Genomic DNA, 15,606 nt, shown 5'->3' with positions numbered 1-15,606 from the left:
GTCGTGTATGAAACAAAATTAAACATAATCCACACAATATATTCGTCAAAAATTGGGATTCTGAAGCTAGTTTCTGAGGTAAGGTGTCTTTCAGAAATAAATAATGATCGTAAACAGAGCAAATGATAATTTTCCCTCATATACACCAAGTGACGAATTTCGAAATGGTAGACAGATTTGTATACCAATCGCAACAGCTAAACTGATTAAAATATGGAAAGACCGAACAATAACAAGGAATACTAAACTCAGGTTGATCAATGCCCTTATTTTTCCCATTGCTACATACGTAGCTGAAACATAGACACTCAAAAAAAAATCGATATTAATAAGATCGAAGCCTAGACAGAACATAGAACCAACCTGTCAATTCTGAAAGAGCTTCATATAAAAGAGGCTATTAAAAAAAGTAAAACCAGTAAACCTCATTTACTTCGGCCACATAGCTAGAAGAAGGGGACCGTGGAACTATTGGTAGTAGAAGGAAAGGTAGAAGGCCGAAGACCAAGAGGAAGATCTGTAACACGATGGGCATAGCAAATGAAAACTCTGGTGGGAAAATCCCTACATTATGCTGTCCTTATGTCACAGGATCGCAGCCAATGGAGGCAGCAAGCCAATAATATTTAGAGTGTCACCAAACCCTAACAAGGACTCAAGGAATGAGGAGGAGGTCTTTTTGAGACTAACAGTATGTCAATTTTGTTGGTTACTAGGAATACTTCTATTTCGTGTTTGGGTTGCTTTATGCCGTTTCCGTTCCATAATGCTATAGTAAGTAGCTTAGCCATTAAACTTATTTGCGATGGCCTGTTTTAACTTTTATCTTATTTCTCTGATTTAATTGTTGTAAAGCTTGTAAAGCGTTGTAAAGCTAATTGTGTAAAGCTACTATTTTGGGTTGTGTTAGCGCATTTTACTGTTTTGGCATAGGTCTCGTTGTTGTTTTGGTGGTACTGGCATAAGTACCTGATGTTTGGGGCAAGTTTTCTATACTGTTTGCCCCATTTGGTACTTGATTTGTTCTTGGTCTCTGTTGCTGGATTCTTAGTGTTTGTGGTGCATCATTTCTTGTGGGGTATCTTTTATTTAATATGTTCTGGTAGACTTGACATCCCTTAAAATTTGCTGGATGGGGTGCTGGATCACAGCAAATCCACATAAGACCAATGTGGGGGTACCGGGAAGTACCATCTCCCCCCCACCCAAAAAAAGTGTCGCTAAAAATCAAAGAACTCTAAAACGAACAGACTATAGCAATATTTCACAAAAGCATTGCGGTAGCACACAGGCACCATCTAAATACTCAAGTAGATCAGGCTAAAACGCTTTAGTATATTTGATTTGATTAAGCACTGAAAGAACTGTGTTTAAATATAGATCAAAATCTGTTGTTGCAAAATCAAAAAATGGATGCTGGATCACGCCACTTGTTTTATAAAGAATAAAATCTGCATTCAAATGAAAGAAAAACTTCTTGCTAAATATATTACAAGATAAAATTTTCTTTGGTGGTATTTTGTTGGCATTTAGTCCACCATATTAGCGCGCGGTTTTTTCCTGTCGCTTTACCTAGTAGGGATATAGAGAGAGCGTGTAGAAAACGGAAAAACATACAGTGAAGCCGAAACTGGTAAAAATGATGAAACTAGAAAAAAATACAGAACCAAATCCTACCTTCACCTTCTGAAGCAATTGATTTAGAAAAAATAGACGTGTGCCTCATTTCTGAAATACTCTTCACTAGAAAATCGTATATGAGAATCATAGGTTACAAGATATACCATAAAATCCGCCCAGATAACGATGCCAAGAGGGGTAGTGCAGTTATTATAAAGGAATCTAAAAGACATTATCAAGAGATGGGGGAAAAGGCAGCTACAACGTAACAATATATTGAATGAAATTCATGAAATATATTCCAAAATTATTAATAATAAATTACAGAAGCCATTATAGGAGAAAAACACGGTTTTATTGGGTCCCCAATCGCAATCGTATGAACAGAAATGCAAATATCACGAATCAAATGATGCTGCTGAGATGTAGTTGGTACGATATATTCGTATTTAGCTTTAATTTGTAAAACGGAAAATTTTGTGAAAATATTGTGAAACAGATTGTAAAAAATCTTGGATGGATAAAAAAAACTTAAATTAAAAACTGTTCTTATTAATGAATATATTTATTATTGGTTGTCAAGATTGTTTTAAAAATAACCTCAACAATCCTTGTATTTTTTGGTAGTATTTTTAATATTTATTATATATTTGTTTTTAAATTTGTGTAATTATATATATTCTATATGTATAGGTTGTGAAATTAGAATGGCAGGACAGGAACGCACACCATCATAGATGTTTTAGCTTCTTATTAGAAAAATTTAAATTATACTACATACCAAAAATGTTTCCAAATTTCTGCAAGGATACGTCTTTGTACAAACCAAATTTAGGTACGTATTTTTAATTACGGTTAGTTAATTTTTACAAAGATTTATTCTAAGACAAAATTCTATAACAAAATTACCGAGATCATTGTTTGGTTTAGAGAGAAATTGGTTTCAATCTCTTATGTTGCTTGATATTTATATTCAAGTTTTAGATGTACCATAAACTGCATCGGTTTGGCAATAGTTAGTTTTTCTTTATTGTTGGACTATTTACTGGCTTATTCGTCGTCTATTTTAATTTTTTTCAGTGTTTCTATAAGAATTGATAATTGATTGTTTAATCCATTCATTTTCGTATATCTAAAAACATATTTATTGAGGATTTTAGTATTTGGTAAAGTTTTCTTTGAGAGATATGTCAATTTAGATCAGTGTTTAGAGATCAAATGTTTAATATATTTTTAGATTTACCCATTTTGAGAAGACCAGAAAGTGAAAATGAGTTTGTGCAATGTCGAGTAAGTCTTATACTTTGGACCATCAACTACATGCATCAAACCAGAAAATCACAAGATAAAGAAGGTTCTGTTGGTCCACCTTCGATACAGAATATGCAATCTCCATCACAACATTCACACACATCTCATGATGATGATTCACAACACGATTCGTCCCATCCCAGTTTGGATTCTAGTAAGTTTAACAAATTCTCAAGTTTTTTTATATGTTTTTAGTTATACGACGATATGTATTCTTGCTTAATTTATAATAAAAGGATAGAAAAGTGCTGTTAAATATATAGCAATGATTTTCAGTGCAGAACAATATAAAATAGGTTATAGAGGTATTATTATATTATAGGTTATAAGTTCATAATCGCTCCCGACAAATATCCCTTAAACGCATATACTCAGAACACACACAACATGGAAAGTAAATGTAAACTATACCAAATCAATGAACGTTACTTTTAAAAACTAAGTGGAGACACAAATTGTAATACACATAGGTTAGTAAATACAGAAGTAAACAGGTTGTAATCAAAATTGCCCAAAAAAATTTAATTATCTACAAATTTATAATAAAATCTATTGAAACCCAAGGAGTATAATTTCGAGGCTCTGTTAACCCAAAGAATTAAGGTCAAATTAAATAAACAATATTGAGAATTTTATTACTCAACGGTACAGAGTATATTATTAAAAAAAAAATTGTACCAAGCTATATCCATAGTAATTTATTAAAACTCGTTATCCCGGCAGACTTCGTACTGCCTCAAGAAGCCTAACTTTTGTATACAATAAACTTAAAACAAATAAAAGGAATTCGTAATTAATAAACAAAAAATGGTAGATATGAATGAGGTTTTATTATTATTTTCAATTAATTACACATAATGTTTGAAGTAATAAAGTTTAGTTAGAAGTAACAAAATAAAGTTTGAAGTATAACAGTGATAATCTGAAACGTGCTTATCTTGTAATGAATATAACATCTATATTTACCTACATTCAAAACAACGCTGTCAATCAAGTTATTATATTTTCAATTACACAGGAATCATGAGGTTTCGTGATCAATTGTCATGTCACAAAGATTAAGTTTTTACAAAATAAAGTTTGCAAAACCATGTAGCATAAACTGGCTATACCATGTTTTATTTTGAAATATGATTGTTGTCTCATTAACTTTTTCACTGCCAGTCTTGTTTCATTGCACAGTCGAGGTTGATTAATGTTACTCAGCATGATGACAACTGATCCTACTTATAGCTGCAAATTATGCGGTGGTAGTCCAGACAATTCCAGTGAATTTAAAAACTCCGTGGGATAGTTGACTACATCATCCTGGATTATAACTGTGTCAACTGATCTGAAGGAATTCAACTGTCTCGGAATAAAATTCTAAATGGTCGCATTGAGATCATCTACGTCTTTATTTTTCGCGGCCCATATTCCTCGTTCATCCAGCCAAATATGTTTATTGAACTGCTGCGCTGTGTCTGGAGAAACACGCTGAATAAACTCCTCTTTTGAGTATGTGATGTGACAGAAATATGTGGGTAATGTAATGAGTCTTAACGACTTCTTCGAAAACACATTTGCAGTGTCTTTACATGCCGCCACAAATTTGATGATTTTAGGCATGCGTTATGTTCATCAGTAACAGTTAATCGGGGAATAACTGGAAGAGTCTTACGAAAATCACTTAACAACAGAATCATGGCCCTACCTTTCAACGTTCTATCCAGTGCCTCCAGTGACCTCTTACGGATATTGTACATTTGTTCCAAACAATCAATTTGCATACATGCAAGATCTTGGCCATTACGATATTTTGGCGATGTTGCAAATTGGTGTTTCGTTAATTTTCATGTTTAATGGTAATTTCAAGGCAGAATGTCTGCCTTGAACACCTGCCTTCTAGCAGAGTCGCAGCTATTCCAGATGAAGCCAACGTTAGAGCTACATTACTTTGCGATCTGATGAAAAGCAATGAAATTATGAACGTTTTTCCGGTCCCCCCGGGAGCATCGAGGAAGTAAATTCCAATAGATCCACCGTTCACAAGTGATTGTTCACAATCACTTGTTCCATTGCGTCGTACGCAATTCTTTGTTGTTGATTTAATTGTGGAACATTTGTACAAACTGTTTCGGCCAATGCTTTAGTGTCGTACTGTTGTTCTCTTTGCAAGTCGTGGTTTAATACATCCTGCATATGACGATTGGGTCTGCCATTCCCAAAAACGACAATATTTTATTTGCCATCAATAAACACATATTTTCTATCATGATCAACGTATCAATGTAAATTTCTGCAGTCATTTGTAGTGTAGGATTCAAAGTTCGACGACCCACACTATGCAGAACACCCTCAGATATGTCATCCCTATATTTAACCCAGAAATCTTTTGGATTCTGGGGGAACATGTCGATATGGTAATCGCAAACAATGTACGAATTTGATGCTGCGATGAAGATATTACGGAATCCTTGAGCGTATTATCCCAGTACGAATCGTTCTCGAGTAAATTTAATAGTTGACATGCCTCACGCTAAGTAGCACACATATGTCCATTAACTGTTCTCAGTTGTTCAAACGTTGTCGGACCACGGACATTTACCAACAACAACTGCAGATAATAACATTCGTTATTTGGATGTACTGTGAAGATGCGAATCAGAGCATCTGAAGCAAATACATTTGGATGTCCTTCAACTGGTATTAGGTGTTTTTGACATTGAAACGATTTCGATGATACATTCCATGTGTAATAGCGTGACATATCAGCACACAGCAAAGTGCAAGAAAAATCATCAGTTTGACAAACTGTGAAGAAACTTGTTAATGTTGTCGACGGTGGACGTGCCGCTCTGTCTGCCAGGTTCAATTCATTAAAATCAACTCGTCGATTTTCTAAATGGACCGCCAAACGGAGTACTGTAGGGTGGAAGACGGCCATATCGCTACTGTTGTTAACATATTTACATATGTACTTTATCGACTTCACAGAGTTACTATATTCCACATTGATGTGAGTTTCAAATGCTTTGGACAATATTGGCAATATTGGCACAATTCAACTATTGTCTACATCAACATTTTATCCTTTTACCTTTACAACTACCGATCGGTTATTGTCAGCAACTGACGGCCGACGATACAGGGTATCCATCATTTCCGTTCTGGTTTCAGCCATCAGGTCTTTTAGATATCGCTTGGATTACTTGCCGTCGACCATTTAGGGTGAATTGTAGTTGACAACTCCGCAAGGTCCATGTATCATGTGTGTAATAACTACGGCATGCAATTTTAAGTCAACTGTTTCAGCAGGAATTTCAGCTGAAATTATGGAATCAATCTCATCTGGCCTTACTTTGTCCACTAACCAGACTAAAATGTGCGCATGTGGCAGACCAGGCTTGTGCCGTTCTATAGAGTACATCGAACAACGGACTTGGTCTCGCACGCGATGCTTTATTAAGAAATTCATCGGAGTTTTTAATTTTTGTTTAAAAACTCGCAATGTCACGGGAGTGATGTCGTGTCTATCAACTGCTGTTTGGCTATGTAGCAATTCCCTCTTGATTTCGGACCATTGTGGGTTACAAATGAATGTAACAAATAAGTCTGGGCGGCCATAATGGCTAACAAGACATATATTGTTCTGAAGCTATTTTCTTGTGGCATGTTAAAGTAGTTACTATTTAAATGGAAATAAGCCACAATTAAAGGTTAAATTAATTTTATTGACGTTTCAATTTCCACTTCGGAAATCGTTCTCAAAATACAAACATTAGTAAATTAAACAAATTTTGTTTTTGTTTGTTACTTTTTTTGTTTAATTTACTAATGTTTGTATTTTGAGAACGATTTCCGAAATGGAAATTGAAACGTCAATAAAATTAATTTAACCTTTAATTGTGGCCTAACATATGACATAGCATCTTGAGCATATTCGTGCATGTGGCGCAGGCTTCCTATGTAAGTGGCTGGCAAAATTTTTCATTCCTCCCATATTATTCACATTGCCATCGGCATTGAGATGGAGATGAATTTATTAGTTTGATTGAAGCTGTTGTTTGTTTAAACGGATGTATGTCAAACGTTCAGTCTCAATTTTGACATACTGACAATTTGACATATTTTGAATATGTCAACTGCACACTGATGAAAAAGGCGTCGACACATCAAAATATTATCTACTTCACCTTCACAGATCATAAGTCCGTACGAGTAGAAATTCATAGCACTAATTTTTTTTTGTTTCAGCACTAGCAATCAAAAGTGATAAATTTTTAATTTGTTACTCACATATATTGAAATAAAAAATATTATTTAATCTTGTTCAATCTAGTTACCTGTTATTTGATTAACCATTTTGATATTAAAATGGTATCGATCTTCCCCCTGTTAGAAGATCAAAGTATATTGTAACGCATCATAACTCCTGTGTGTTTCAGATACACGTTTCAAATTATTATTCCGATGATGAAGCACAATATCTCTAGATTGTAAATTTTTTTAGAATTAAACTTCCTCGTGTATTCACGGGCAGGTGTTTTGTCAGCTCGAATGACAATATTATGGCTATCGGATGGCATCCGATTAAAAGCTATTTTGAACATGTTTACTAAATTGTTGTTCTAATGAAGAAACATTTGTAATTCTTGGACAATGGTTCTCTTCACTATTGGATTGTGAATTCGCATCTGAATTTCCCATAAAATAAATTTTTATAAATTGATGATCTGCATTTGGTAGTGGCCTGCAATTTTTAAAGATTTGTTAATTTTTTCTGATACGTATTTTAGTACAAACTAACGAACAGCAATTCATATATACATATATATATATATATATATATATATATATATATATATATATATATATATATATATATAGATGACTATTTCTGCACTAAAATTCAGTTAATTGTCATCCTTAAATTAGTGAATATATTTTTTTAGCTATTTCAATTCAAACGAACAGAACTACTTCCGACGAAGAACTGGGACCACAAATCGTTCGAGAAGTGTTGTACAGTACCAGAGACAACATAAATTTTGTCCACGAACTCTATCGACAAGCGTTTCTTCTAAATTTCACACACGTCGTGGCTATAAGAAAAATTATTGGATTATACAAAGATTTAATACAAGGCAATGTTATTGAAATACCTCCATATGCTTTGGAAATGCCGGATGATGTGCCTAGAAACGGTAATGAAGATATGTCCGTTCTGGACCGGCCTACTAGATTACGAAATGATTCATACTTAGGAGCGATTCATAAAGAAAACTTATTAGTCCGAGCAGGGACACAGGTAATATTATAAAAAGAAATTGTAGATTTTATGGTTGTATAATACTTATTATTATTTTACAACAATATATTATTATTTAACTTTTAGCCTCTCAGGTTTTACAAATTATCCCGTTGAAAATAAAACACTAATTATTCTAAAATAATTTCTGTTAGTCGACGTTTCGATAATGTGGTATTTTATAGTAAATATATATATATATATATATATATATATATATATATATATATATATATATATATATAGGTAACACACATGTTTTAACTTCTCTATGGATGTTTGGTTTTTTCACATTGTTCTTTTTAGATGAACTGATGATGCTTTCTAAGCAGAAAGCGAAACGTCTTCAATAAAGAGATGAAGTAGCCACCTTCTTTGTCTTTTATTTCTCCACTTTGACCGAAAAACCCACCACTCTTCGAGTGTACCTTAGTTTATTTTGGATTGACGGTCGTACTCCTTTTCTCGATATATATATATATATATATATATATATATATATATATATATATATATATATATATATATATGTGTGTGTGTGTGTAAAAGATTTACAGATTTAAATATAAACGGTGAAAGAAGCACAATTCGTCAAACTTTCCTTGTATGAATTGGTATCAATATACTGTTATAACGTTATTTCTGTATGCCCTACGTCTTCAGACGGTCGTGCAGATATAAACTCATACACGGAAAGCCAGCGAATGTGTCCTGCTATTTCCACGTATCCAGTGGTAGCTACAAAAAGCGCGACCTATTTTGGTAGCCTTAAACGAAAACGAAATGTATAAAAGATTTGCAGATTTCAGCAACAGTTTTGCTATGGATTTGATGAATTGAGACGCCTAATATATCAATATAAACGGCGAAAGGAGCACAATTCGTCAAACTTTCCGTGCATGAAGTGGTATCAATAGACTCTTTGCTTTTTCATTGAAAAAAGAAGAATAATCATGAATAATGTGAATGTGTATTCATTAATTTTCATTAAAAACTTTCCATTTGCAAATAATCTATAAACTACTATAAAATTCCAAAAATAAACATTTAAACTTCTGTTTTAATTGATGCAGTTTTATTTTGTTAGTAATAATTTCATGAATAATTTTCTACTTTAAGTTACAATTAATATTAGTTATGATCACGTGTGCTTGGTTCTATAGTAATTTTCAGCCACTTCCAGTCGGTCAAAGTTTCACTAACGTTACAAAAAAAATAACTTTTAAATTTACTAGACAGTTGGAACTGGGATCAGCGAATCGAGCGTATTTGGTTGTGCAGTAAAATTAAAATTAGTCGCGGCATTGCGATAAGGAGGCTTTAAGAAGTTTGACTGTACTTGTTGAAAGTTTGCAGGTCTATTCATATGCGGAAATTGGTTTGGATTGTGTGGTTTGTGTTTGATTAGAGTTGTTTTTTCTAAATTGGTAGTGTTGGTCTTAATATTCGTTTTGCTTATGAACTGGTGCAAGTTACCAAACTATCTACTAAACGTCTGTCTCCGCATTTTGTCAATAAATCTGGAAAGAATGCCTATCCAGTTTGTCTTGTAACAAATAAAGAAATGTCTATTGTTCAAATTTTCATTAATAAATTCTTGAGATTTTTTTTCAGAAGCCGTTTGTTGTTATAACCAATCGTACTGCAGTCAATTGGCTTATTGTACATTTTATAATCGTGTAATCTTCCAGCTCAGGTTTTAGTTTTAACGACTACTTACGTAAGCTGGGACCGACGGCTTTATGTGCCCTTAGAAGCGCGGTGGCGGGTCAATTAAATTAGAAATTTAAAAATTTCTGGTGTCCGTCGGGATCGAACCCGGGCTGTCCGGCTTGATAAGTCGGTATCTAACCACTGAGCTGTGTCCGCCACAATTCTTGAGGTTGTGTGAGATCTTGATTACCTTAGATTGTTATTAAGTTATCTACTGCATTTAATGTAAAATGATTGTCTCCTGATGAACATTCCTCTAGAGTGGAATGAAGACTAGCAATACCGCTATTACTTTTTGAATTAGAAGTTCTTGTTTCATCTCCAATTTTTTAATTAACGTTATCAAATAATAAACTTACATTATTGATACTATTCCGAGAGATGTTATTAAATATTTATGCTTATAAAAACAGATATGGTACGCGCACTTAATTTCTTAAAAAATATTTGTGTTCAAAATATCCTTAAAAATTATGCAATTATATTAAACTAATATATATTTTATTTATTTATATTGTTGTTTTTTTTAGAACATTTATCAACTTTTTACGACCCATGCCGCAAATGTATTTTTAATAGAAATCAATTCTCATGCGCCGAGAATGCTTGAAGAACAAACTGATGCGTGTAAAAGGGTTTTAAATATCTACAGATATATGGTGATGAATACAAGGATGGACAGTAGTACTTGGTAAGATTTAATTTACCTTATGCCATTGTTAATGTGAAGTGAAAAGAATTTCTTTTCCTTTATATATTTTATATCTCTTTTAAATCTAGACTTTTTATCTGTTTATTATCCGTTATCTCATATACGTTTTCGCCTCTCACTGTTTCAGTTTATTAAACCGTTTTTTTTTTCGTTTTCGTTTAACGTGTTGAGGACACGTTACCTTTTCTGCGATTTGAGCCCCCGTATTTATTCTAAAATCGGTTGTATATTAATTTTTATTTTCATTCATGTTTTGTAATAGCATCCACGGCTCATTACTATATGTTATTGTTGGTTATAATTATCCATAGTCCAAAGTCCATAATAATATAAATATGCGTAGCATCGCAGTAGTCGAAGTTGTACATGGACAGGGCTATTGGAGAAACTAATCATTTAAGGAAAGCTTTCCTTAAGTTTTCTCAGGGAAGATCCGAACACGGTAAATTATTTATAATAAAACTTATCCGGCAGTGATTGAAAGAAGCAGAAAAGATCTTCAAATTGAATACTCAGCAACAACAAAGAAATGAAGAAGATATTAACTGGATAATTAATATCAGAACATTTTCTAAAACAGAAAAATAAATTTCTAAATTAATAGTTATTAATTTTTGTTATACTAGTACATGTTTAAATTAAATTTACATTAAAATTTTTTTTATATGATTTCTAGTGGGATTTCAGTGTGGATATTAAGTCTTACCCCCCCCCCCCTAGTGAACTCCGTTATTTAAGACAAAGATGAAAAACGCTCGGACCCGTCAATTTTTATTTTAATAGAGGTATTTTATAACATAAAAAAAATTGTCACCCCTTTCATCCCCTTCACTTGATAGCTACCTCCTCAGATTTTTTAAATAGCAATGGGGGCCGTGCGATAGTTTGTTGGAAAGGGTTTGAAAAGAAGAATTAAAAAATGTGTAAGTTTGAAATTTTGTATGGCATAATGGTTTTATTTAAAATAAAATATACAAAAAATAATGTATTAACCTCTTCAGGGACGAATTAATTCTTTGAATAATAAAAAGTCCAATATTTTTCTATATTTTAATTAACATCCGGATACATGAAAAATTGCAAAAAAAAAATATTGTCAAATTTGACATTGTAAAAGTCAAAAATGAAAACGTACACATATGTTGCCAATGGGCGGATGATCTATTGATGAAACGATTCCATGCACTCTGGGTACATACTTTCCTGACACTGCTTGCATCTATATCTTGTTCTGCGTTTGCAATTTCTGTCATGACATCTTGGTGGATTTTTGTAGTCCATTTTCATTGAATAATGTCCCAATCCATTCAAGCGAACTTCAGGTGCAACTTTTGTCCACGTCGTTTTCTTTTTTGGAGCAGAATTTTCGGATGAGGGTCTTCCTCGTTTTCTTGCATTTCCATTTAACTCAATTAAAGTTGAAGCAATAGATGCTTTAAATTCTAGTAAAGATATTTTTGACGATTTGGCTTCTCTGAACAACAACCAAGCATTTATAATTGCAACATTCATGAAATGAAAAACAATTCTCAGATAGAACTTCTTGTTTTTGATGGCATGTGGATAATGAGCAATCATTCTATCTGATAAATCTACGCCACCCATGAACCGATTGTACTAAATAATAGCCTGTGGCCTTTGAACCTCAATGTAGGTCTTTGTTTTCCTATCCCATCTTCTTACAGTATCTTGAGGATCCTTACCAGCGAAAGATGAAATCATATGAACAAGGTTATTGTCTGCCCATCGTAGCACTGTAATGTTGTTTTCAGATGTTGTCACGGAACATGAACCTCTACCTTTTTTCTTAAGAATCTTACCATCCGTCAGTTTTTCGCTAGCTTTGTGTATTCTGTTAGCTCTGACAGTTCCTACTACATGTATATCTGCATCTTTTAGGTAGATGACTAATGGTATAGAAGTGAATAGATTATCCAAAAATATTTTGTGATTGAGACCTTCTAATCCTGAACACAGCCTCACAACTGTATCACCAATGATACCCAATTCTGATTTATTTTGATTTTTTGAGGACTGGTACATCTCAAATTTTGATACATAGCCATTTGCTGAAGCTCGTACCCATACTTTAAATCCCCATTTCTTGGGTTTAGATTTAATATACTGCTTATTTCTACTTCTTCCTTTGAATGGAATTATCATCTCATCAATAGCTATATACTCAGTTCGTGTTGCAGCATCAGTAAATGTTCTACTCAGTAAATCAAGAAAAGGTCGTACTTTTATAAATGCGTCATCATTATTCTCAGAAATTTCATCGTTATTGTTGAAGTGTAAATATCTTTTTATCTCTTCATATCTTTTTAGGGACATAGTGTTAGCAATTTGATAAAAACTCAGACCTGGAACGGATGACCAATACATCCGATAGGCAGGGTATTTTATGTATGTCATCATGATGTTGATAGCAAAAAATTGTTTCATTTCAGCAATGCTAACCGAAAATGAATGTTTTCCAGATTGAAGCGCATAACGAATTGTTTCTGTAGTAATTAGCTCGAAAATTTCATCAGGAAATAGTTTCACAAAGAAGGAATATGGCGTATCGCCATTTATATTGACTTGATCGTTACCTCGAAAAATTGGTGGATTGTTTATAAAGGCATTATCCTTTTCTGAATACCAGATTTCGGAACTCTGTATTGGTACAGGAGGCTCAGATGACAATGCTGAATCGGTTGCCCTCTTCTTACTGTATTTTTGTTGTCTGTATCTCAAAGCCAGAGGAATGTCATCATAGTCACTATCAGTATCAGAGCTACCATTTGATTCGGAAAGTTCTTCCATGGTATCTCTGTTATTTGGCAATTCCAATAAGGAATCCAATTCTTCTTCTGATTGGCCATCATTCTCAATTTCAATTTCCTCCAAATCTGAATTGTTTGGATTTTGCACAGAACTTAGAATGGTTACTTTCTCTGTTTTTCTGCTATAAAATGATGATGTAGGTATCTCTCTAAACATGGTGCCTTATTCTAAAATGAAAATAAAAACAAAATTATTTTGACATTTCTGCACCACGTACACAAATGTGTACGGTTATTTTCACGTAATTTACTCAAGACACCAAAATAATATATTTGATTTTATTGTACGATCTTGTATATTAGATATGTATTCTGTACTCACCAATTTTTGTTGCACAAAATTATGTCAAATTGAAAAAATACAGTGCCTGGACTTCTTCTCATAACCTCAAAACACCGTCAAGGAGACACGTGAATATAAAAATATGACGAGATACAAAAGTCAAGCGATTTTGATCTCTATTTCGCTGTAACTTGAGAGGGGGGATTGTAGACGTCCACAACGGTTGCCGCTACGTAAATGAGAACCACGTTTAAAGTATTATTACAATATTTTAAACGAAACGTACATAAATGTGTTTATGTCCTTGAAGAGGTTAAATTACATCTTTAAAATTAAAGGAACTGGCAAATTACCCTCTAAAGAAAACTTAAATTACTGCAGGAGATGCTCGAAATGTTCTCCATTTACTTCCTGGCAGAAGTAGATTCTTTGTTTCGTTGCCTCCCTAACCCTTTGTAGGGTCTGCATATCAATCCTATCACATTCTTCGATTATTCTTTGACGGAGTTCATCAACTGTCGTCAACTGGCTCCCATACAGTTTGGATTTAAGGTAACCCCATAGGTAAAAATCTAGAGGAGTAAGATCTGGTAATCTTGGTGGCCATTCAATGAATCCACGACGTCCAATCCATCTTCTCGGATACAAATTATTTAAAAAATTTCGAACGCCAGCATCGTAATGAGGCGGAGCTCCATCTTGCTGGAAAATAATATCTTGGGTGAATTCGCCTGGATTGTTTCTAAGCACATCATGAATTGCAGGAATTATTTGTGTTTCCAATAGATTAAGATAGCTTTCCCCCTTTAAATTGCCTTCGATAAAAAAAAAGGGCCTATAATGTGATCCCATAGTATACCTGCCCAAACATTTAATTTAGTGGGAAATTGAGTATGACACTCTCGAAACAATCGAGGGTTTTCGTCAGACCAATATCTTACATTTTGTCGATGTACATGACCATTTAAATAGAATGTAGCTTCATCGGAAAAACAAATATGTCTTAAATAACTTGGATCTTGTGAAATATTATTATCCATAGTTTCACAATATTGCAGTGGTCGATCTGGATCTCCTCTGTCAATTCGTGTACCATTTTCATCTTATAGGGATGAAATTTTTGCTTTTTTAAAATGTTTAAGACAGTCCTGTGACTTACTTCGCATTCGCGAGCAACATTTCTAGTTGAACTGGATGGATTTACTACAAATTGAGACAAAATATCTACTTGCTTTTCCTAAGAAATCTTTTTTCTACCATCCCGTTTCTTGTTTTCGACAGAACCAGTTTCACAAAATTTGGTGACAAGTAGTCTATAGTAATGTCGATCAATTGGACGATTCGGAAAACGTTCATTAAATATTCTCACAGCTTCATGGTAGTTACGGCCTGCTTCGCTAAATATTAAAATTGCTTCACATTTGTCTACTAATCTACGAGGTGGTGCCATTTTGATTGTTTTGAATTTTTAATACTAAAAATTTACAGTTTACCACTAAAGCTCACCAAATCTCAAGTTTTTGTCAATATTCTTTACAATCAACAGTGCTAATTGCTTCGTTTTTATGACAGTTCTCAAAAACTATACACGCCAACTAGATTATTTAAAAAATTGTTCTCACCATGATATGTTTTAACGACACAAAAGTATTTATTATGCAAAAAAATAATTCGGTATAAACGTTCAAGAATAAAAATTAAATAAATTTTGTTATACCGAATGTCCCATATTAAAGCAAAACCAGTGTACCTACTTTTGTATTGTATCGCAAAGTGTATCTCCAAACAATAAATCGTTATTAACAAACAGATCCTTAAAGTTAAAGTAAAGTGTGATAGATTTTAGAAT

At 33.3% G+C, this 15,606-nt stretch overlaps 1 protein-coding gene across 3 annotated transcripts in view; it reads left to right on the top strand.

Moving 5' to 3' along the window:
- LOC140439677 (probable Rho GTPase-activating protein CG5521) overlaps positions 1–15,606 on the top strand; it is a 116,918-nt gene that overhangs the window by 30,782 nt on the left and 70,530 nt on the right. For all 3 annotated transcript variants that reach the window (XM_072529747.1, XM_072529748.1, XM_072529746.1), the window contains 4 exons: positions 2,314–2,455; positions 2,858–3,085; positions 7,866–8,221; positions 10,465–10,625. In XM_072529747.1, the coding sequence (XP_072385848.1) occupies positions 2,314–2,455; positions 2,858–3,085; positions 7,866–8,221; positions 10,465–10,625 (887 nt within the window). The remainder of the gene's footprint in view (positions 1–2,313; positions 2,456–2,857; positions 3,086–7,865; positions 8,222–10,464; positions 10,626–15,606) is intronic.

Source organism: Diabrotica undecimpunctata, chromosome 4 (assembly GCF_040954645.1).
Source record: "Diabrotica undecimpunctata isolate CICGRU chromosome 4, icDiaUnde3, whole genome shotgun sequence".
In the NCBI taxonomy this organism is placed as follows: domain Eukaryota; kingdom Metazoa; phylum Arthropoda; class Insecta; order Coleoptera; family Chrysomelidae; genus Diabrotica; species Diabrotica undecimpunctata.
This window is presented reverse-complemented; position numbering and strand designations above follow the sequence as displayed.